This window comes from Squalius cephalus (assembly GCF_949319135.1).
Source record: "Squalius cephalus genome assembly, chromosome: 10".
NCBI lineage: Eukaryota > Metazoa > Chordata > Actinopteri > Cypriniformes > Leuciscidae > Squalius > Squalius cephalus.
Window position 1 is genome coordinate 13,566,939 of NC_137131.1, and position 25,007 is coordinate 13,591,945.

The 25,007-nt window shown below is 35.6% G+C and overlaps 2 protein-coding genes across 3 annotated transcripts; one reads left to right on the plus strand and one right to left on the minus strand.

Annotated features, from left to right (window-relative positions):
- Positions 1 to 860: 860 nt before the first annotated feature.
- Positions 861 to 12,126, minus strand: uhmk1 (U2AF homology motif (UHM) kinase 1). The gene is made up of 8 exons (XM_079884803.1): positions 11,572 to 12,126; positions 10,245 to 10,537; positions 8,954 to 9,145; positions 8,724 to 8,818; positions 8,567 to 8,643; positions 8,389 to 8,487; positions 8,209 to 8,297; positions 861 to 5,710 (listed from the first exon to the last, which is right to left on the minus strand). The coding sequence occupies exons 1-8, from the start codon at positions 11,870 to 11,872 to the stop codon at positions 5,564 to 5,566; spliced, it is 1,293 nt and encodes a 430-aa protein (XP_079740929.1). The 5' UTR covers positions 11,873 to 12,126; the 3' UTR covers positions 861 to 5,563.
- A 699-nt stretch (positions 12,127 to 12,825) lies between these two features.
- uap1 (UDP-N-acetylglucosamine pyrophosphorylase 1) lies at positions 12,826 to 24,783 on the plus strand. Of its 2 annotated transcripts, XM_079884805.1 has the most exons (11): positions 12,826 to 12,988; positions 13,578 to 13,870; positions 14,897 to 15,101; positions 17,440 to 17,615; positions 17,922 to 18,094; positions 20,965 to 21,158; positions 21,699 to 21,839; positions 22,949 to 23,137; positions 23,446 to 23,487; positions 24,038 to 24,104; positions 24,241 to 24,783. In XM_079884805.1, the coding sequence occupies exons 2-11, from the start codon at positions 13,594 to 13,596 to the stop codon at positions 24,331 to 24,333; spliced, it is 1,557 nt and encodes a 518-aa protein (XP_079740931.1). In that variant the 5' UTR covers positions 12,826 to 12,988; positions 13,578 to 13,593; the 3' UTR covers positions 24,334 to 24,783. The 2 variants fall into 2 exon arrangements, with proteins under 2 accessions (XP_079740931.1, XP_079740932.1); XM_079884806.1 differs by lacking the exon at positions 23,446 to 23,487.
- Positions 24,784 to 25,007: the final 224 nt, after the last annotated feature.

Here is a 25,007-nt window from a genome sequence, read left to right on the forward strand (position 1 = left end):
AATAGAAATAATATGGTTATTACGTGTGTGTTTGACTTACACAAAAAATTTTTTTCTTGTTTTTGTAGGCTTTGTACCTGCTTTGTACTCATCTTTAGACATTTTAACTACGCAATGTGCTAAGTATCTTTTTTAAAGTATACAGGGCATGTTTATTGGGTTAAATTTTATCTGTAGAAAATGTAGGGGGCCCAGAAATTTTGGTTTCCATAGGGCCCAGAATTTCTGGCGGCACCCCTGAACACGGTGTAGGCAACACCGATTTTTGTCATTGTTCTCTGTACTGACAGCACTCCAAATTTACAAAAAAATGAGCTCAATGTTAAAATTGACCGGAGTTCTCCTTTAATATTTGACTGGAAACTGTGATACTTTTTTCAGGATTCTCTAATGAATAAGTATTTAGTCAGTTTTGTTCAATTTGATGCATCCTTGCTATAAAATAAAAAAAGTTAAAATCTTACTGACCACAAACTTTTGAACATCAGTGTAGATTCTTATATCTCCATGTTATTGTCAACAATGGCTGATGGTAAAATTAAATACTTTTGTCTATAAAAATTAAAAATAAAACACAAAAATAAAAACTTCAAAAGAACAGCTCTAATATATGTTTCTTATTGATTTTTTTTACAGGTATGATGTGCATAAATCCAGAGGCAAACTTTCTAATGCCTCAGTAATGATATCCGATTCCACACTGACCTTAAAAGAAAATGCAATACACTTTTAACAGTCTGAAAGGAAGTGCTGCCATCTAATGGCCAATAACACTTTCTTCGAGGATTTGATTCTATCATGAAGTTTGGAGCATCCACTAATCAGAAAAAAAGCCCATGAAATAAAGACACAAGGTCATGAGACGGACATTAACATTTTATTGAGAGAAACATGAAAATTATTCATTCCCTCCAGAGCTTTTAAGTCACAGTCTCCCGTGATCCTTGGCGGACGATCATCTGCTCAAATTACATTTGACGAAAAACATCAACAACATCTTTCTACTCATTCTAATACACAAAACACTCATCCTTGCACTCAATGCTAGATTCAAGATATTTTTTTTTCTACTTTGTAACGTTCAAATTCAAGTTTAGGTTTGTTTTCCCTGCTACATATGTGGACTTTAAGGCAGAGCTTTATTATCTTAAGTTTCCCCCAATCACATCTCTGCCTCAGGCATAAGAAGACTCGGGAAATGAGGATGGTTATACAAGGACACAAGGACAAGGATTGTCTTAACATGGAGCAAAGAAATGATTGATGTACCACACCTCTGATGTATAATTATTATTTATCTGCAATTCATTTTAATCTCATGTTATTAAATTTAACGACTTTAGACTTTCATTATATACTTTAACTGATCTGCATTTGCATCCATTATTAATTTATCAAAAAATATCTATTAAACTTTTTTAATGCTTCGGAGGGAATTTTCACTGTTGAAAATCCATATTTTCAGTAACAAAGAAATCATTGGCAAAGCTTCAATTTGAAAAGCACATTTTAAAGAGAAGCATTGTACATAGAATCGGCATTTAAAACATTCAGAGACATTTCATCAGAATTCGCATCATTCTCCTTACTGCGTTCACGCTATAAACCCTGCATGTTTCCCTCTGTATTGTACCACAAATGTACTGTAAACACTTTTTTTGCAAACTTTTTGACCATGTTACTATATGCAATTCCAAGTAAGCATGTTTACCGTGACTTCACTACAAACAGTAGATTCCACATGAAACTCAAACTCAGTTCTGTTGTGTTTACACAGCATCATCTACACCTCTGATCCTGTAACAAAGCCAAACGCAGTACAAAAAAGCTGCCCAATCTCCATAATACATCTTTCTTGATTGTTTTTCACCTTAGCAAAGCCACATATCCAGTCTCTCTCTGAACTATAACCCATATATCTTAATATCTATACATGATTCATGTCAACCTATGGCCTCACTGCTCTTGAAGTTCACACTTCCTCATTACATGTCAGGTGAGTGAGTTGCCTTTCTCTTTTACGTCAAAGGTCATGTGCAAGCTATGAGATATATGTGATATGTATGACTTCAATATAGAAACCAATAAAGCAGCAGATTCAATTTATATATCCAATATAGCCTATTTTTAAAGAGGGTTACAAAGGAAATCATCTTAATATATATGAAGGTAGATGACAAGGGCATTTGCAAGCATTTTCTCCATTCCTGATCCAATTCAATCTCTCTCTCGCCATTTAGTTCTCCAACCTTTCTGGAGTTATTAAGACCCAAAGAGCGTTTCACTCCCATGTCTATCTGTGGTTACACCCTGCAGTGTTTTCTCTTGGGAGGTCCATTACTCTCTACACAAACACAAAAGCCAGCCAAACTCCAGCACTGTGCTTTACTGTTCATGTGATCTCTGGCATCCAACTAAAAGGTTTCTGGACACATCTAAAGGCATTTTCATGCATTTCAACATATGGCTTCCCTGCAGAGTTAGTATTTCTCCAGGGTTGCTGGTGGGGGAGAGAAAAGGCGGCTTCGAAACAATTTTGGCACTTTTCTCACAGTCTAGTGTTCACTGACTGTGACATTATTACAACATACAAAACAATTAAGGCAGTATGAAATGATCCCTGACAGACACCCATCTCTTCTATGCAGTAGTCAGTTATGGAAAGAAATCTCTGTGCTTTCTGAAAGAGTTAGAAGGGGCCTCGAGGCTCTATTTGAGGAGCTTTGATGATATTGCTTGTGGGAAAAAGTAGGCCTTCATCCTGGTGTCATAAATTTTATTTTGGATCGCCGGGCTGAATTCAAAATTTGGATGGCTCATAACTACAAGATACACTTGAACTGACTATTGCTATTCTCGCATCTATGTCAATTCACTAATCTATAAACTGGATATGCATCTTTTATCATCCAAGATCAATCTGGATTGTAAAACTGGAATCTTCCTTTTCTAGTTTCACATCTATTAAAATGACACAAAAGTCAGTTTCTCATTAATGGTCTGACGCATGTGAGCAATTTTCCATTAGACCTACACAGTATTCGCATACAAAAAATCACTTCCAATCTGTTTCATAACCAACTTTTTAGATTCATCATAATATAAATTTGGCATTGTAGTTAGTATTATAAATGCTTGTTTCTGAGTAAATGAGTAACAAACAATAACTAGAAAGAATTATTCAACATCTTAAAAGTCAATTATTTGCTCACTGTAGGTGTTCTCTGGCTTAAACGGGAAGAAGAATAAAGCAAGACAAGGAAACAGTCTCCTTATTGTAAATCAGTAGCCACGGCTATTTCATTTAGTTCATACATACTGGCTCTCTTTGTTTTTTTGAAGTTTATCCAAACATGTAACGCATATAATTAGTATCCCAATGAGCATTTCAACACAGACAAGCTCAAATGCTTAGTAACTGAATCTTTGTAAACAAGAGCCACTTTTTCCAGTGGCAGAAATCCAGATTCATATGAGCAGGATGCTAAAATATCTCTTGCTTGCCATCTCCATTATTCTCTCAAATGTCATCACCATTCAAGTGAAAGAGTCAGCGAGAGAGAGATATAGAGTGTATAAAATCGAGATCACTCACAATATCTTCAATGCTCAGAGTCAGTCAGAATTTCAGTAAATTGCACAGATCTGGAATGACACACACTCATCAGTTCAACCAAAGTGCACTTTTCCTACATTAACACTAAAACATTCCCATCAAAAAGAAGAAGAAACATTAATAAAAAGAAAAACTATTGGCCACAACGCCATCTAATCCACACCTCATCTAGAAAGTTAGAAGAAAAAAAAAAAAAAAGAATTGGAAAATGTTTTAAGTTTAAACTTCAAATTCTTTAACATCTGAATATTGAAAAACAGCCTGTTCTTTCCTCACGTTGTCTTGTGCACTTATAATATTAGAGCTCACAGCTGTGGAAGTTAATTTTATGTTTCTAGACTGCAGGACATATATATAACAAATTAAGAATTCGTTCCCTCGCTTTATTAAATTGTGGCCACGTTGAATGAACCACGATTTAATCATGGGAACGAATTGTTAATTCATGTCTACCTTTTTTTTTTCTCCTCATGCCACGTGGGGCTCCGTAGTATTGCAGTTTGGACGGTAGAAGTCCAATATTGACAATATTCATAAATGAGAACGCGCTTAGAAGCAACTGCTCATGTGTCAGCTCTGAAGTACTAATAAAGACTCCACATATCATGCAATCACAGACAAACTGACTGAAAAGCACAATGATACCAGGAACACTAAATACAACCGGAAAACTTTAAATAATGTTTGTTAAATAATGTCATCAAAATCACTCACTATTGTTGTATAGTCAAATCCATTCAAATAGCTGATACAACTGACTTTAACATGTCTGCAGAAGGCATTTCAGCTTTAACAAGCCGCCAACAAGAGCCTTTCTGAACTAATATTAAATGGTGTGCTACACAATTTGTGTTACTGTGTATTAGATAGTAAGGTAACACAGTTCTATGTTTTACAATAATATTATTACAATAACAGAATTACTAATCCATGTGTTAGGGCAGTCCAGCTTAAGGAAGATACAGAGCAGATAATTTGCTCCTGAATCTTCACAAATGTGTGCTATGAAAGTATGAGTTGTGTGATATACCATTTCACACATTTTAAGACTTGAGTAGTTTCAGAAGAAGTCCACTTGACATGCTCTCGATGAGTTTCCAGACACAACTAATATTATACTTTGGAATTCGAGATGGAAACTGTAAAACTACAGTACGGTTCAATAAAGATCTCCAGAGAGGTTTTGAAAAACATTTTGGTAGAGACACAGATTGTGGCTTTTTTGTTTAACATGGAGTCTCATTCCAGTCAACCCTGAATAAGCAAAGAAAAGTCACTTAAGAATGATCTACCCACTGTCGTATTTGTGCTCTTTCGGCAGATGCTGATGGATTTCCGTCTTCGCTTTAAATGCGGTTAAACAGCTTGATGGTCGAGTCGAACATAAATGTTAACCACGGCACAGTGCATGCAGGCCAGTGTATTTCGCCAGTAGTTTATAAATATGTGCGTAATTACTGGAAATTCCCAAAATACCATCACTAAAACTAACAACGGAAGAAAACAGGCCACATAATCTGCAAATTTTGGAATTGTAGACATTCAAAGAGCATGTAAACCTAGTCTCTAAAGTGATCTGTTGTTTAGAAGGCAGTGTAAACCAAAGCAGTGCATCAATACCACTTCAAACAAATTAAATAATCAAAATGACAACGCATGGAAGCAGAAGTATTGAACGTCTGGCAACCAGCTATCACACGGTAAATATAATTGTCTTATTGTGGTGTGATATTTTAGTAAAAAAGTAGGAAGCAGGCACTAAAACTTTTCACCTTGTTTTGTCCAAGATAATTGCATGTGTGCCTATATTCACAACGATTTTGATCTTAGTGACACAAGTACATATTAAAGGTAGCACAATAGATTAATACACACAACATGATCTCAAAAGCAGTCATATGTTTGTAAGGTAATTTACACTTTTTGTGTGGAGATGTGTGTGCAACCTTACTGCACGGTTTGGTATAAGTAACCTCTCTTATAGGCACTCAGTGGATAAAACGTAGCGACCACAAACTTGCCATCAAATGTTCGGCCTGTCAGCAGTCTTTGGGCTTCTTTGGAGTCTCCAGCATTTGCATACTCCACAAACACCTGCCAAGACAAGATGAATAGTGAGTCTTCAAATTCATTGTATAATTTTTTTGCTAACATCATTATTGTAATAGAATGTAAATCTTCCTGCTTCAAATTCAATCAATAACTTATTTCTAATTTGATTTCTTGTGTTACTGTTGTGTCGGGTTAGAAAGTGACACGGGATTGTGTCAAAAATGGCAAAAATCAGAATTGGTCAGAATTAGTGGCACACCTGGTAAATAGGATCAAAGATGGCTGTAAAAATATCGAACCTTTCATTGAAGTAAAAGAATTGAAAGTGGGGGGTAAATTACATTATAAAATAAATGCTTTTCTCCAAAACAAGCTGGTCATGATTATTAGCACCCTTTTATTCAATACTTTTTGCAACCTCCTTTTGCCAAGATAACAGCTCTGAGTTTGAGAACACCTGACAAGAGATCAGAGACCATTCCTCCATACAGAATCTCTCCACATCCTTCAGATTCTCAGATCCATGTTGGCGCTTCTTCTCTTCAGTTCAGCCCACTCATTTTCTATAGGGTTCAGGTCTGGGGACATTGGATGGTCATGGCAGAAGCTTCATTTTGTGCTCAGTGACACATTTTTGTGTTGATTTTGATGTTTGTTTTGGATCATTGTCCTGTTGGAAGATCCAACCACGGCCCATTATAAGATTTCTAGCACAGGCTGTTGATTTTTTATCTGTTGGTATTTGCTAGAATCCATGATACCATGTATCTGAACAAGATATCCAGGATCTCCAGCAAAAAAATAGGCCCACATCATTAAAGATCCAGCAGTATACTTAACCTGGACATGGGGTATTTTTTATCCCTGTTTGTACTAACCCCATCTGGTGGATTTGCTGCCAAAAAGCTATTTTTTTTGTTTCATCTGACCATAGAAGCAAGTTGCTTTTGAAGTTCCAGTCGTGTCTGATAACTTAATATATTGGAGTTTGTCTTTGGATGAGCAAGGAGGATTTTTCTTGAAACCCTCCCAAACAACATGTGGTGATGTAGGGGTTGTTTGATTATTATTTTTTCTTAGACCTCAAGACACAACTAATCTTTGCAATTCTCCATCTGTGATCCTTGGAAAGTCTTTGGCCACTCAAACTCTCCTCCTCACTGTGCATTAGGATGTTATAGACATGTCTTCTTCCAACATTTAGTTGATTGGAACTTCTTAATTATTTCCCTGATGGTGGAAATGGGGATTTTTTTTAACGCTTAAGCTATTTTCTTATAGCCACTTTCTATTTTGTGAAGCTCAACATCTTTTGCTGCACATGAGAACTATATTCTTTGGTTTTAATCATTGTAATGGACGATTAACGAAATTTGGCCTTTGTGTTTCCGCATATTTATACTTCCGTGAAACAAGAAGTCATAGCTAGATAATTTCATGTTCCTAGTCACCCTTGTGTGCTAAAAAATGTATGAAATTAATTTTTAAGAACACACCTGCTCCAAAAATTCCTATTAGAATTTTTGTTTAAGGTATCAACATTTGTTGTAGCCATTTATAAAAAAGAAACACATATAATTCAGATGTAATAGCCTGTAAGAATTACCCATTAATGTTATTAAATATACTTCTATATTTAAAATTCTATGGGTGCAAATAATTATGGCCAACGTGTTTTGGAGAAAAACATTCATTTCATAATGTGATTTCCCCCCACTTTCAATCCTTATACTTCAATGAAAGGTTAGATTTTTGCGAATTTGCGAATAACATGACAAAAGAAATGGGATTTTGTGAGCTTCCAAACAGAATTGAATGTGAAGATAAAAGGAGATACAAAGTTTAAGGATGTAAATGCAAATAATTAATGAGAAATTTGCTAATTATAATATTATTATTGAATTATATTATAGTAATATAATACATTTCAGATTTTTTTATTGAATAATTTTAATATATTTGAGTGGTCTATAAATAATAAAAAACAAAGACAATAAATAGGCAAGTCATTCTATTGCACATACAGTAGTGGCCAAAAGTGATGTCCTGCCCAGGAAAATTTACATCTTCACACTTTATTAAAATATAATTAAAAATATGTAAAAGATTTTGTAATCATATTGTGTAGTTGTGCTTGGTGTCAATTGATTTATTACTGATAACACAATGAAACATGCAAAATTGTTTGGACATTTTTGGACAGGCTGTCAAACTATGTCAAAATATTAATAACTGATTAAGTTGTAGTCAATGTATGCTTTTATTCCTGTGAACTTTTTGTTTATCTATGCTTTTTTCTTTTTTTTTTTGCTTAGTAAAATAAAACCTGTAGCTGTAATTTCTCATTTAAATTTTGTCAGATAAACAATAAATGTTTTCTTCCCTCATATTTAAAACATTTAAAAAATATATATATATTTTCCTCATATTTTGATGGTTTAATTGAGCTTGTAGAGTCACTAAAAACAAACACCCCCTCTGGACCAGTGTCATTTTCTATACAATGAATTTATTAGGTAAAGAAAATATCTTTTCCTCACCTGTCCCTTTCCAGGATTCTCTTTTGGGATCAATAAGGATACCACCGTGCCATACTTCTGGCATTCTTCTTTCATGTCCTCTATTATATCTAAGAAAGACAAGAAGTAAATGTGCCTGAGATCTGCTAAAAAAAAAAAAAGTATATTTGCTATAAAGAAAATGTAGAGACAAAGACTCACCTTCATACTCATCCTCATTATACAGGTGACTGTCATCTATTACGTTTAGAAGTCTCAGGACAGATGTAGGCAGAATAACCAAATCTTCAATATGAGGTGCTGAAACCCAAAGCAGTCTCTCACTCACACAAACACCAAGCAATGCAGACAATGCTTTTAGATGCTGAGTGATACAAACCAAAGGGAATGCTGAAGAAAGGGTTGATTAGTGCTGCCTCAGCTGTGCTTCTGAGTTTCGGGTCATTGTGAAGCATACTGGGAACGTAAAGATACATATTACTTACTCTAGTCATGTCTAAAGAACACACAACTGCACTGCTTAGTTTACTTCCTACCTTTTGATCAGATCCCTCAAATGATAGACAGGGATAGCCGGGTAAACCAAAGCATTGCTTGAAAAGATATGGTCTACTATTGCAGAACTGTTATCCTGCAGAGACACAACACAATCATATTTTAGCAAGAACAACATTACATTACACAGAGAAAATTATTCAAATAAATAACATTCACGGTCATATTCAAGGTAGAGTTCAGCTTCACAGCTGCTTGGGTCTCTGCTGACCTTCCATTCCTGAGACTTCACAGTTTCTTTCAGTTTGATTCCTGAGAACATCTCCAGAAGAACGATGCCCAGACCCCACATGTCCACAGCAGTTGTGCAGCCAGAGTCGCTCTGCAGACCTGCCTGGGCCAGTGAGTTCTGCAGCTCAGCTTCAGGTGCCCGGTATCCATCAGTCTGGATGTACTTCACATCCTGTGCGGAACAGACAAGAAACTCACTGCGAACCTATATCTAAAAATAAGACACATCAATGCTAAACTACCATTCAAAAGTTTGCAGTCAGTAAGATTTTGTTCTTTTATTAAAGGTAGGGTAGGGAATGTTTTTCATAAACACTTTTTGTTATACTGGTTGAAACTCTCTTCACATCCTGATAGCAATCAATAATAGAAGTGGTCTAAATATTACAAAATGTACATATATCCTCTGGACCAAAATTAAGTAATTAAGAGATGGCAAATCGTGACGTTCTCATCCTCAGACTCGTATTGATGTGTTTCTATGGCAACACTATCAATGCTGAAATGAATCTGCAGCAGTCAGGTGGTACAAGTCAGAGCTCTGTAAGTTGTTTACGTTCATTATTATTGTAATGTTATGTGCTTTGAGGTAATTTAACGCTGTCTCTCGTGACACTGCAGAATCTGCTCTGGCTGTGCTCGTTCATGTGTTTTGAAGGAGGCGTGGCTTTGGAGACGCTCTGGAGGGAGAGTGGGATCTTATGCTTTCAAAGCTAGATTGCTATTGCTAGCCTCTCCGAAATTGCCTACCCTACCTTTAATCAAATAATCCTCAAAAAAATTGTATCAGTTTCCAAAATATATAAGGCTGTTTTCAACATGTTTTCTTGAGCACCAAAATCAGAATTTTATAATGATATCTGAAAGATCATGTGACACTGAATACTGGAGTAATGGCTGCTGAAAATTCAGCTTTGACATTTTTATATATAGTTTAAAATATATATTATACAAAAGTTTTAAATTCTAAAACGACAGTAAATAAACATCTCCAGAGAGGTTTTGACAAACATTTTGGAAGAGACACAGATTGTGGCTTTTGTGTTAGTAATAATAAACAGTTATTGTAAATTGTAATAATATTTCACAATATTACTGTTTTACTGTATTTGTAATAAATGCAGCCTTTGTGAGCATTAGAGACTTGCTTCAAAAATATTTAAAAATATTACTGACCCCAAACTTTTGAACTTTAGTGTTTGTTTGTGCATGTCAAAAAATTCTGACAGCAAATGATGAGGTGTCTCATGCCAACCATTTCAACTCCTCACCTGGTGTCCCTCTTTGAAGCTAAGGCCGAAGTCAATGAGCTTAAAGCACTCGTCATCAGCGCTCCAGAGAATGTTGCGGGGCTTGAGGTCAGCATGTACATAGCCTTCTCCGTGCAGGAAGCTAAGGGCCTCCAAAACATCACGGGCACAGTGCTGAATCAACCACATGGAGTGTCCCTGATTACTCGCCCTGACCAGCAAATCTGACACACTCACGTCCAAAAGCTCCAACAACAGGCAATGAGTGGCCACACCGAATGGGTTGTGATTGGTGAACATTCCATACAGCGCCACTAGAGACACAACAGAGAAAATACCAATGTTAAACTTGGGATTAATGCTGGAAATAACAGATTTTGGATCTCCAGGAGTAGGGCTGTGAAATCTAACATAAAAGTTTGTTTATATATATATATATATATATGTGTGTGTGTATGTGTGTGTGTGTGTGTGTGTATGTATGCATATATATGATATATATATATATATATATATATATATATATATATGTGCATGTGTATGTATATATATATATATATATATATATATATATACAGAGAGACACCCACACACACACACATATATATATATATATATATATATACACACATATATTATATAAACACAAACTTTTATGTTAGATGTGATTAATTGATTTTACAGCCCTATCCAGGAGTCATGATCACTTTACGATCACCATATTAACTATAAAATTACACAACCAAGGAACTTAAACTTTAAAGCCTAGTCCAGGACTAAAATGCATGTGCTGTTTTATATTTGTTTGATCTTTTTGCTCTTACAATTATTTAGATATGGATGAGCAGGATGAATGTGTCATGTTGAATATGTATAACAATCATGGTGTTAAAAGGGCCCAAATAATGTTACATCACAACTTTTGAAAGTTTTTACTTTTGTGTAATGGAGGGAAATCACACAGTAGTTTACTACAAAGAACTGAACTCAAGTCAAAATTATGTCATTTTGCATGATTTTAATACCAATATAGTGGTATATAGAGCTGTTTAAATCAGTGGTTCCCAGCCTTTCTGGCTTCACCCCTATTGTCCAAGACAATATTCGAAAGGCCCTCATATCTATGCTGATATGTACTTGTGGTACGGCTGTAAAAAATAAGTAATAAAAACAAAAAAATATGATGTCAGTGATATGTTTTACATCTCTATTTTTTTTTTTTAATTAAGATTATGTTAATAATAACTAATGTTAATGATAACTAAATGTAAATAATTTTAAGACTTGTTGGGTAACCACTGGTTTAAATCTGTTTCTTAGCTGGTCTTGATCCCCTGTACGTGGTTACCGATATTTTTATGTCCCTGAATCTTCTCCAGCACAGAGCTTTCCTTCAGGTACCCGTAATCTCCACCCTGCGCGTCCGCCTGAAACTCCTTCACTGCGGAGCTCGCCCTGCCGGAGCTCACCCGGTACACCGAGGCCGAGACGCCCTGACCCAAACGAGCCTGCACGTTCCAGTTCTTTCCGTAAATCTCAAATAACGCCGGGCTCGTCAACTGATCCACGGCCCCCGGGCTCACCGTCGTCCCCGGTGTGCTGACATTTGGACTGGACATTTTTGCATTGGAGCCAGAACTGCTAGCCATAAGTAATATCAATGATAATGTGAGTTAAATACTATCAGGTTCATAATACGTAGTGTTTGCTTCATTAGTTGACCTTTGCAGAAACTTTTTTCCTAAAATGATCTTTGCATAGTGCTTGTTTGAAAGCCAAAGTTTACAGCTGAGGTAACTATCAACGGATGACGAACAAGGACTTAAATGCACTATTTTAATGCAAACGCATAAATTGGTGCGATCTGCCGCACCATAGTCGCATCTTAAAGATCCGAAAAGCCGAGGTGGCGTCTCAGAGATTCAGCGAATCCATGAAACCCAGTTCTGGACCGAGTTGATCAGTTCTTGCCACTGTTTTGGTGGCCATGATACCGGAAATGACGACATTGTTTTAAAAGCCGTGTTTTCTTCGGTCGAGCAAATGTAAAATTTGAATAGTTAAATTCTATATTTAAAATGTAGAGTATTTAAATCCATATAATATAATGATTTTTGTAAAGCGCTTGTCTCTTTAATACATTCAATTAATGGATAATGTAGTCAATTCCAATACTATTAATCCATTATTAATCATTTTGTTGTTATTGTGTATTGTTGTTATGGATATTTAAAAAAAAAAATAACATTCCCCCCCAATTATATGAATTAAAGTAGTACATTTCAAGATAGTACATTCAATAAATAATTTATTAATTATTGTTAAATTTGTCTCTCCACAATGTGCCTTCAAAATGACAAATCTAATCAAAAACGTAGGTTAATTCATTATTACATTTGGAACTTTGGGCAAATATATGAATCGATTAAATGAATAAAGACTAACAAAAAAACAAAAAATCCGCGCTGTAAGTCCCGCCCTTGACCTGATCTCTGCCTCACTATTGGCTACGATGATATGAATGACAACTCGCCTGTCTATTCAAGGGCTGCATAGAGAGGGGAAAGTAGCGCGTTTCATTTGACGCGTTTCATTGGTGGTTCCGTCACACGGTGTGTGTCCTGCCACGTCAGTCTGACGGATATCGGAGGAGGATCTAACTCGGGTAGTGAAGGAAGGCGGAGCTCTCAGGAGATGTATCCGTGTCTTTAGTCCCACTACAGAAGTGAGAGGAAAGTATTGAATGATCAGCAGCTGCTCCAAAGGTAAGAATATTATGATGTTGTTAAATTTACCGTCATAAAACATTTCGCAAGGCCTGGCTCTGCAGAGAGCTTAACTGTTGTCAACGGGGCGGTCCACGCGACAGTGGCATTCCTCGCAACTCTTTATCAAACACTACTTTACCAGTCTATCGATTTGTATTTGAGGGCACAAATGGGCCAGATATGGGTAATTCTTACAGGCTATTACATCTGAATACTATATGTTTCTTTTTATAAATGGCTATGACAAATGTTGAGACCTTAAGCAAAAAATTGGAATAGGAATTTTTGGAGCAGGTGTGTTCTTAAATCAGGAATCTTTAATCAATCTTTAATCAAACTTGTTTATCTATCAAACTTGGTCTATGTTGTGTCCCTTCCCATTAAAAATTATGTTGATCTTTGAGTAAAGGTATCACACCTGACCTTAGACTTGGCCTACCTTGAGTTTATTTGATTGAGCACGTACACAGAGTGGTTATCAATTTATGAGTGTGATAAAATGGGTGGATCTGCCAGGAGTTCTAGAGATCCTTAGATAATCAGTGTCACTTTTCTTCTGCCTCTGTTCCACCACTGACTCGTCCAGATCTAACGGAGAGACCATGGACATCAGCAAACTGGTGGAGAGACTCGCTGAAGCCGGGCAGTCTCATGTCCTCCAGTTTTGGGATCAGCTGAACCCTGAGGATCAAGCTGAGATTAGTGCCGATCTGGAGAGCATGAACTTCATGGAGATCAATAGCTTCTTTAAAACTGCCATGAAGACATCTGGGCAGAGCTCCCAGGAGAAAGTGGACACCAGGATGGAACCGGTGCCCCGGGAACATTTGGGGAGTGTAACACGTGATCATGAAAGTCTTAAAGAATGGGAAGAAGAGGGTGAGTTCAGATATTGTAATGTTTCACAGGACTTCATCTCAAACATTTAAGGTCCCTGAGGTCCTTTGCTGGTTTACGTGGGTTTAACTGCTCTCTCAACCTGGCCAAACTGGGGTTTAGCAGGTCAACTAGTTGGTTTTCCAGCCTGGCCAGGTGACAAATGCCCCAAATCTGAGTAAAACAGAGGCTAAGAGACCAAAGACCTTTTATAAAGGAGGCCATTTACAAAATCGAATTTTTGTTAGTCTTTGTTGAGCAGAAACAAATGTTGCTTAGAAATATTGCACAACAAAACACAATGCATGATGCAATATCTTCAATGCCAAATTGGACCCCTAAGAAATCATGACCCCTGAGAGATAGACGATTTCTCTCCAGTGTCAAGCCAATCGGGAACAATAAGTTTCAGATTTGAATAAACATTGTTTTGTCCCTGTACTCCATTTTTGGGAGGATGCTCAAAAAGGGGTTGAAAACATCTGGTTCTGGTTAGATCTGACGTGATTTCTTTGCTGAAGTCATGTTGAGCTCATTCAGAATCACATCATCTTTAATCCGACCACATTGTATGGGACCCAAAACCTTCTTTGTTCCTTCTGTCTTTGTCCCATTCATTTTTTTTTATTATTCATTTAATTCAATCATTTTGTTTTTAATAAGTCACATGAAAGTTACATTTGATCATGTTCAAGGCTGTGTGTGGGTAAAGTAACATCAAGCATACAAGTAATTTATGTAAGATAAAGTGGGCCTCATAAAAGTCTAGGATAATCGCCCCTGTTATCTGCAATTATTGAAAAGCAAACTGTTGCTTAAGCCAGATATTTTATACAACCTCCATCACTATTCTCTGCTTAGTTTGGATATTTTTATTTTTGTAAAATTAATTAATGCCTTATATTTTACATTAAGGACTCATGTAATGGCAACAATGACCTATTTTTGTTTATACCTTGAATAGTATGACATAGCCTACTATTAACACTTATTTGCTAAAGTGACCGAACCTCCCTTCATTCCACGCAGGCCTGCGCTGTATATCAGAGAACAAAGTGGCGGTTCTTCTGCTGGCTGGAGGTCAAGGGACACGGTTGGGTGTATCATATCCAAAAGGCATGTATGACGTTGGCCTCCCTTCCCACAAAACCCTCTTTCAGATCCAGGCAGAACGCATCCAAAGACTGGAACAGCTCGCTGAAAAACAGCACTCAAGGAAGTGCTGCATTCCATGGTAAGAGGATCATTAAACACAATTAAAGCTCATTCAGTTACAGTGCACTTACAGTAAAAGCAGTGGATAATAAAAAAATCTGTCATTTTCAATCTCTCTGGAAAGGAATTTGAGTTAACCATTGTTGAATCTAATTACTTGGATTAGTAGGCTTGTTTTGATCTTGAGGAAGTTTCCCTGATTTTACCGTAATGAAGTGACCTCCCCTCTGTGAATGTCAGTGCATGGCTTGGTCAGTGTGAAATTGGGCTGACATGAAACCAGCATGTCATCCTGAGGAACTTAGGCCAGACTTCACGAGAAAAATAATTTTAGAGCCAGTCTCTTCCCAACAGAATTGACCTCTGACACAACACATACACATGATGCCCTAATGATCAGCTCTAACTTTAACTCATTATTTAAAGACAGATTATAAAACTATATCACTGTATGATCACCATAGTCTTATGCCAACACACTTTAAAGAACGCCGTAGTGTTACAATTATTTTAGTATCCAAAATGTACCATATCCAAAAAAATTCTAATCCCATCATACTTAAAAAAAAAAAAAAAAAAAAAAAAAAAAAACACAAGGTCATAGATTTGTTTTTACAATCAGTTAACTCACCATGCTCTCCCAGATTAATTAGGTGCTAAGAACTATGTCTCTGAAATGTTTGCTTTTTTTTTTTATCTCCAGTTTGAACTTAATTTTTTTGCATTTTTTTACTATTCAATTCGCATTTATTTGTATAGCGCTTTTCACAATACATATCGTTTCAAAGCAGCTTTACAGAAAATGTGTGTTTCTACATTACGATTTAGAGTAATCTGTTATCAGAGGTGACTGTGTCCTAGTAATATCCACATTTCAGAAATGTACAGTTCAAGAAAATAAAAATCATGCAATTAGCTTGCATCATCTAATGCATTACAAGCTGTGATCATAATTACAATATATAGAACATTTGGCAGGTGTGTATGGTGATGTAAAAACTTCTACATTTTTACAAAAAATGTCTTTCAAATAAATGCTGTTCATTCTTTTCATCAAAATATCATGAACAAAAATCTCATGGTTTCTACAAAAAAATTAACAGCACAACAATTTTCAATTGTTCAAACATATTAATATTAAAATGATTTGTGAAGGATCATGTGACACTGAATACTGGAGTAATGGCTGCTGAATTTTCAGCTTTGCCATCACATGAATAAATAACATTTTAAATATATTAAAGTGCCCCCTTTTATGAATGTTACCTTTCATGAGGGCTTTTCACACTGCGCGTAACCTCAGGTGATCGTCATACTTTACCGCTTTTAACCCTGGTTAAATTAACATTTAACATAGGGGCTGTTTATGTGACACTGTTTTCAACTAAAAACATAAAGCTTTTTATGCGTTTTACACAACAATTTTTTTTTTTTTTTTTTTGGTCGTCTCCGTTTAAACTACAAAAACGCGAATTTGTGAAAACTGTGATGTCATGCACGTGTGTTGCGTGTTCAGTCAATAGGCGCGTAGTGTTTCTTTACAGCAAAGTTTACAATCACCGACTACTGGCAGTGGCATAATACGGCGTTTTTAGCCGTTTCCGCAGATCCATGTGAACAGGAATCATTTTGACAATGGTGTCGTCTGTACGTGAGAACTGCGATGGAAAAACTTTCCCATTTTAGTACATCGTTGTCGTGTAAACGTACCCTTAGAAGCGGAGTTACCGCTGCTTTTAAAGGGTTAGTTCACCCAAAAATGAAAATTCTGTCAGTAATTTCTCACCCGTCCCTCATGTTGTTCCAACCCTGTAAGACTTTAATTTAGCCACTGTACGTTGAGCCACTTTTGTTGAGCAACCCTGTAATGTTGCGCCCATTGATTGTTGATTATTCACCTTGTTGTGTATATTGCCTAATCGTAAGCTTCTTCAGAAATGGTGACAAAAAAAAAAAAAAAAAATGTAACTTAAAAATAAAGGCTTTTTCGTTAAACGTCATTTAAATAAATGAATATTCGAATATTCAAATTTTATGAGCCCGAATATTCAAATGCAATATTTTTGAAAAATGCCCATCCCTAGTTCTTACGTTTGCGTTCTTTGGATGTCACTGGAAACACTGCACATTGTCTATGAACAGTAAATTCAGTGTTTTTGCATAATATGGGCACTTTAAAATTGAAAAGCTCATTTGTAATTATTTTGCAGTATTACAGTTTTTACTGTTCTGGTTTATTTTTGATCAAAGAAATGCAGCCTTGGTGAGCATAAGAGACTTCTTTCAAAAACAAACTTTTGGACAGTAGTGTATTTATACTTTAAGCAAATGACATGGTTAATGTTTTGATACATCAGGTACATTATGACAAGTGGCAGAACAATGGACATGACCAAAAACTTCTTCAAACGACACAACTACTTCGGCCTGAAGGAAGAGAATGTGTTTTTCTTTCAGCAAGGCATGCTTCCCGCTGTAGACTTTAATGGGAAAATTATTCTAGAGGGAAAAGGCAAACTGGCAATGGCACCAGGTGAGTTTTTAAAAACAAGATTAGCAACTCTTATTGACAACTACTTTTTTTTTTATTCACATACGTTCTTTGACGTTGTAAATAGTTTACAGCATGTTGTCGAACAAAACGTCAAAGTCTCTTTAAGTAATCTTAACCACAGACCTTATTTTGCTCATAAATCAAAAAAACACTTTTCTAAAAACCTATTCGAAATTTCCCGAAGGAACTTCAGGTTAACTAGCCTTACAGTTAGCTTACCAAGAATAGTTAGAACTACTGTGAATATTCAGCACTTGTATGTTTTCTCTGAATCTACATATTCAGATGGAAACGGGGGTCTGTACAGAGCTCTGGGGACTCAGAACATTGTGAAGGACATGGAGACGAGAGGAATCTCCTACATCCACGTCTACTGCGTAGACAACATTCTTGTGAAAGTGGCCGACCCTGCTTTCATTGGCTTCTGTACACTTAAAGGCGCAGACTGTGGTGCAAAGGTCAGTCTTTAACATACCTAGCCCTGCCCTTAAATGAATTTCCTCTTCTATGCATAATGCAGAAAACATGCAAATACATTTCTATTACGAATGTTTACTTGGTGTATTATCATTAAGTTTGTGCACTTTTTTTATCTGTATTTTTGGTCTATTATTCCTTAATATGATTACTTTCTAATGTTTTTATTTTTTTATTTTTTTTTATTTTATGGAATGTAAAAGTGCCACATATTTAAAAACAGAACATATTTTGCTAGTCCACTAGATGGAGCAGCTGCTAAAAAAAAAACAGGATGTACAGGAATTTACACTACCATTCAATAGTTTGGGGTCTGTACAATTGATTAAAATGAATACTTTTATTCAGCAAGGACACATTAAATTGATCAAAAGTGACTGTAAAAATATTTATAATATTATAAAATATATCTATTTCAAACAAATGCTGTTCTTTTAAACTTTCTGTTCATCAAAGAAAAAAAAAAAGTATCACTGTGCAACACAAATGCAACACAACTGTTTCTTGAGCACCAAATCAGCATGTTAGAATCGTTTCTGAAGGATCATGTGATACTGAAGACTGGAGTGGTATTGCTGAAAATGCAGCTTTACCATTATAAAAAATTAGATATTAAAATAGAAAACTGTCATTGTAACTTGTAAATTGTAAAATGACTGTTTTTACCATATTTTGAATAAAATAAATAATCCACAAAAAAAATCTTACTGGCCCTAAACCTTTTAACAGTAAGTTTTTTATTTATTTAATTTTTTTACACATTGGAATGAATTTGCATGGTTTATATGGTTTTGAAAGACGAAATAAGAATTTTATTCAATACTGATATATTCTCAATTTCTTTTTTAGAGACATTTTAAGTACCAAACTATTCTCATCTAATTGTTAACCTATTTGTTTAATGTTTATACGTTAGGAATGTTTTGATGGGACCCTGGGCTTAGCCGCACATCCTATAGCAATGAAGTGTGGTTCCTTAGAATGTAGTTTCAGGTAACACGTCCACATGTGCTTTTGCAGTCTGCGTACACAACAGCAAGAAGGGGAAAATACTTTTACAGGGAACAGTGGTTATTCTGGACATTTTAAATGGTCTCCAGTCAGGAGCTTAATTGCCTTTAAAACTCTTATATAACCAGCCTGGTGATGCAGGATACCAATTAATTTAGCCATTATTCTCAGTGTAACCTCACAGTCTTTGACGTATTGTAGTGGTTATTATGATGCAATGAACACCAAATTGCTAAGCTGATTTTTATCATACATGTTTAAGTGTTAACTTTTTTTTTTTTGTACACTTCCCATTTAAATTATCAGGAAATAAATATGTTTGTAACAATCATTCAACTCAGATATCCAATATGAAATGATTGACACTTGACAGTAGGTGTGTTCCTGAAGAGTATGCATTAACACAAGAATGAAACTCACCATGTTTTACTTGTGTGAGCAGTTAGTCATGTAATGACCATAGAATTCTGGAAGTGCTTGTTTTGTTACGTCTGAACAAATGTTCCTTTATCGTATTCTTGCTGTATTTATTCTGCTCTGACTTTGATTATTTTTCTCTGTTTTCTCTTAATTTGGATGTTTGTATTGGTTGTTATTTGAAAGTGAAGAATCGGTTTTGTTTTTCACAGTGTGAACAAAATGCTTTAAGCTGCCTTTGATTCCGTCTCAAACTGAATCATTGGCGTTCGAAATGTGATTCATGAAAGTATTTGCATGTGATATTTGGTTCAGACATAAATACTCAACAGCTGGTTTTGAATACTGAGCTTTCTGAAGCTGTTAGTAATTAAACGGTTCCTGCGTGACAGGGGGACGATGGTAAGAAAATCTGGACCCACCCACCCCTCATAATTTCTGAAGCATGCACTTAAAGTGGCTTTAGCTCGAAGCCTCTCCTCAATGCTAACCCTTCATCAACTGAGAAGTTTGTAATTTGTTACTCGGATGAATGGAAAGGGTTTTCTGCTTTTGCCTCTGCTGTAATTTAACACAGACCTCAGGCAAACACAGCACACTAGAGTGTGTGGGCTGTTCAAACACTGCAGCTAGTTTAGTACTTGACATTTCAGTGTTGATAAATGTGTCTTTTCAATTTAAATTCATTTAAATGTATATATATTTACACTTGTGTTACTGCCGATAATGATAATTCTTCAGAAATCATTCTCATATGCAGATTTGGTCTTCAAGTAACATTTCTATTTATTATCACATTTAAAAATAAGTTGAGCCGTTTAATGTTTTTGTAAAAACCATCATACTTTAGGTCAGAATTCTTAGATTTATAGAAAGTTCAAAAGAGCAGCATTTATTTTAAATATATATATAATTTTTTTTTTTTTTTTTTGTTACAATGTAAAATTCTTTACTGCCACCTTTGTTCAATTTATTACATCCTTGATGAATGAAAGTATTTTAAAAAGGAAAATCTTCCTGACGCCAAACTTTTGAACATTAGTGTAGGTTCTTTAGATATTCATGTTATTGCCGATAAATGGCTGATAATAAAATTGTGCACTATTTATTTTAGTTCTATAAAATTTTAAAAACACTAAAAATGTAAGCACCAAAACATTATAAAACTGGATGTGCATTTATATTGCATTCAACAGTAATTCAATTGTTAGTGTTATTAAAGTGTTAGTGTTTCTAAAGATTCACTTTAAGTGAGCGCTAGATGATCTAAATGGAAAAAAAAAAAGGAACATGACCTAAGTGATTTTGAAGGCAAACTAATGTTGCAGGTATTGCATGTACAGGAAAGTATTGAATACATTGACATTTTGAAATGCCTCAATGTTGTGCTGAAGTCACGCATGCATCTACTTCTGATTGGCAGGTTGTGGAGAAGACCAATCCAACAGAGGCGGTGGGCGTGGTCTGTAAGGTGGATGGGCTCTATCAAGTAGTGGAGTACAGCGAGATTACCTTGGCAACGGCAGAGAAGCGAAGCACCGATGGTCGACTTATGTTCAATGCTGGCAACATAGCGAATCACTTCTTCACCCTCACATTCCTCAAAGAGATTGTGAGGTTAGTCAATCCTCAGAGAGTACCTCATTAATTATATGAGTCCGCTATTAATGTCACTGTAATTTAATGAATTTATATATATATATATATATATATATATATATATATATATATATATATATATATATATATATATATATATATATATATATAATAATTTTTTTTTTTTTTTTTTTTTTATTCATCTGTGAATCTCAGCTTTTTTTTCAGCATTTGATGATATTTTGTCGCTAGGCAATGATCTCCGTAACATATTAAACAATATAGCTATTTCTATTAGCTATTTCCAATGAGCTTTGCCATCTTGTAAATACTAGACAGGATGGATCTGACTTTAATGTGCACAGAGAATGAGGTAAAGTCAGGAGAGGAACATCTGCAGTTTTTGAGTGTCTGGTATTTTAAACACAGATGACTTTGCCAGACGTGTTCTCTTATTGTCATTTTTATGAAATTTTAACTGAAAGAACATGCTTCACATGTCTGTTACTGTCTGCCCGTCCATCCCTCTGTCTTTATACCTGTCTATCTTTCTTTTAGGACTCACGAGCCACAGTTGCAGCATCATGTGGCACAGAAGAAAATTCCCTACGTGAACACACAAGGGCAGCTAATCAAACCTGACAAACCCAATGGGATTAAGATGGAAAAATTTGTCTTCGACATATTCCAGTTTGCCAAGTTAGTGTCAGGACTTTTTGTTCATTCCTGTTTTCAGTATGTGTGCTGTTGACTGGAATGGTCCTCATTTACCCACGTTCCAGTGAACTGACTGAGTTCAAATAGATTCTACAAGTTTTACACAATATGCACATTGTAGACAGTGCAGTTTTTTCCTGTACCCTTTGAAACACAAAAGTAGCTATCAAAATGTCAAAACAACTCTTTTTAACGACACCCCTGCTCTGGCTCGCACTATTATGAGATATGAAGGTCCAGAGAGCCTCCAAATTCTCTTAAAGACTATAATTAAAGCTTTTTTTTTATAGCATCTTTTTGGCATGCTAAAGAAGTTAAAATTATATTTAGTGAACTGGCTTAAAATTGTCAAAATAAAATAAAAATATCAAACGCTTTCAAATTATGTATGTTTCTTAACTAACCTTTTAAAAAAAAGTGGTTCAGGGATGACGTCAAAACCCGGAAGTCTAATTTGCCACTGGTACCCTCGAGATTTTCCTGTGGGGATTTATGATGTTTTTTTTTTTAATTTATGAGAAAAAGAAAGCCTGTTAGTGATAAACTTAAACTAAACTTAAACTAAAATAAACTTAAACTAAACTTAACTAAAATGATACTTTAAAGGTTTGTTCTACAACATAAATTACACACACCCATACCAAAAATGTTCATTTTGAAGCAGTTATGTTTATTTTTTTAAATGTATGTTTCTAATAAGTAAATAGATTAGACAGTTTGGAGTGTGAGTGTGAGTGTGAGTGTGTGAAGTTTGTTGTAGAACAAAAAGTATCACCAAGTTATGTTTACCACTTGCTTTATTTTACTCATAAACTGAAAAACCCCTTTATAAAATCCCATAGGAAAATCTCAAGGGAACCAGTGGCGAATTAGTCTTCCAGGTTTTGACGTCATCCCTGCACCACTCTATGGAGGAGTCCCTCCAGGTGGGCGTTACTGTAAGGGTGTGACGTCACGTGAAAGCTATAAATGATTGGAAATTGTCTATCTTTAAAAAAAAAAAAAAAAAAATTATTTGACCTTATATGTATTGCTTCGGGCATGTTCAATTAGTTATAACTTATTGAAAGTTTTTTTTGTGTGTATGACAGAAATTTTATGGTATATGAAGTTCTAAGAGAAGATGAGTTTTCTCCGTTGAAGAATGCAGACAGTCAGGATGGGAAGGACAACCCCACTACAGCCCGTCACGCTCTCATGTCCTTGCATCACCGCTGGATCTTAAATGCAGGAGGGCATTTCGTTGATGAGAATGGAACCCGCATACCTGCTATACCCAGGTGAGACAAACACTCAGGAATGATAATTCTCTCAGTATTTACCCACTTTGGTGTTGTTTTTTAAACTCTATGGTGTCATTTTTTTCCCCCATGTAACACAAAATGAGAATTTCTGAGGAATCCTCACACAGCTCTTATCCATATGGATGCAGGCCTTTGGATTATTTTTATATTTTACTTTAACCTAGATTGTCTCCAGTCCACCCTTTTATGTTTCAAACATTTCCTTCCCACCTGTGTTCAGTTTAACTCCCATTTATCTTCAGTTATAGTGTAACCACACTATATTTCCTGTGTAACATTTCTAGACATGGACCAGCAGGGACAGTCACTCCTGAAGTCAGCCAGAAGTAACTATTCTCACTGTCGTATGTAATGCATGGTGATGGGGCTTCGCTCTTAGTAGATTCCGTGTAGCTGTTAGAGCTCAGTGGGAGAAGATGTCCAATCCCAGACCGGCCATAGTAAAGGTTGGCATCTTTTAACTGGCTCTGACCCGAAAAGCAGCTACTAACAGGCAGAATAATATGCATGTTGGGAAATGGGCATCAGGCATGCTGAACAGAACAAGGCTGCTCATCAATATAACAAATAATCTGGTGTAGGTGCTTATAATCAAGTTTTCTTGAATTTTGAATTATGAATATTTAAATGCATTAAAATGGTTGCATTTTGCATAAAGTGATTGTGGACGTTTAAATGGGTGAATCATTTGTAATGGGATTTTTATATTTTATTTAAGAAGGTTAAGTCTAATCTAAGTTTTTTTTTATTTTCAATTGATATGAAGTGTTTGATTTTTCTAAAATCATTTTATATGACATGATTAATGCTTTATCTAGCATAGTCATTAATACAAATAAAAATCTATAACCCATTTTGGTGCTCTGCCTATCACAGCCTGAAGGATGGAACAGACCTGCCAATCAAATGTGAGATCTCTCCTCTTGTGTCCTATGGTGGTGAGGTAAGAATAATAATCCCACAGTTACTGTACCTGATATATGGTTTTGGTGCAAGGGGAAAAAAATACATTCTAAGCCATATACTCCACTTTCTATTTAAAAAAAATTAGGAATTAATAGTCTCTCTTGATTCCATAGGGATTGGAGCATCTTGTGAACGGGCAAGCTTTCCAGTCCACTCTGGTCATTGATGAGAAAGGCGTCCATGAACTTGTGAAGAACGGCCTGTGAACATACAGCCGGCTGCTGCAACTTAAAACCAAAATGAAGACTCTTGATCTCTTTATCATCTTCATCTTACTTCCTGCCAGGGTGGAGGAAACTGTGAAATTAGTGTACAATAAATTGAAGGAACGTGGGCAGAACGCTAATCACAATCAAACCATTTTATGATCAAACTATTTATTTTGCAAAGACTTATTTTTATAGCAATGTGCAGTGCTTTTTTTCTTGAATTGGTAGATGAATTTAGCTGTTTAATTTATACATCAAATGATACACAATGGATACTGTACTGCAGGTTGCATGATTGGACACTGCTAAGATTATTTTACAAAATATAGATGCATGTAAAACCTACTCAAAACAAAGTGAATGTCTGTTTTTAACAGGTATGTTTCTCGACCAGAAAAAGTGAGTGAGAATGTGACATTGCATCAGACTTTCCAGCACAGGGTTTATGGGAGATGTTCTGATTGGTTGGAGTCTCTTTCTGCTTTAGAAAGTGCGCACTCACTGAGACGCCAACTCTTTCTCCTCTCTATTTTACACTGTCTCACTTGCAGTCTTTAGCACTTCTCTTCTCTCACTTCCCGATTAACCATTGTCTGCATCATCTATGTTAGTTTATTTGTGCATATCCATGTATAAAATAATTTATCATGTTGAAAGATTCATTTGTTTGT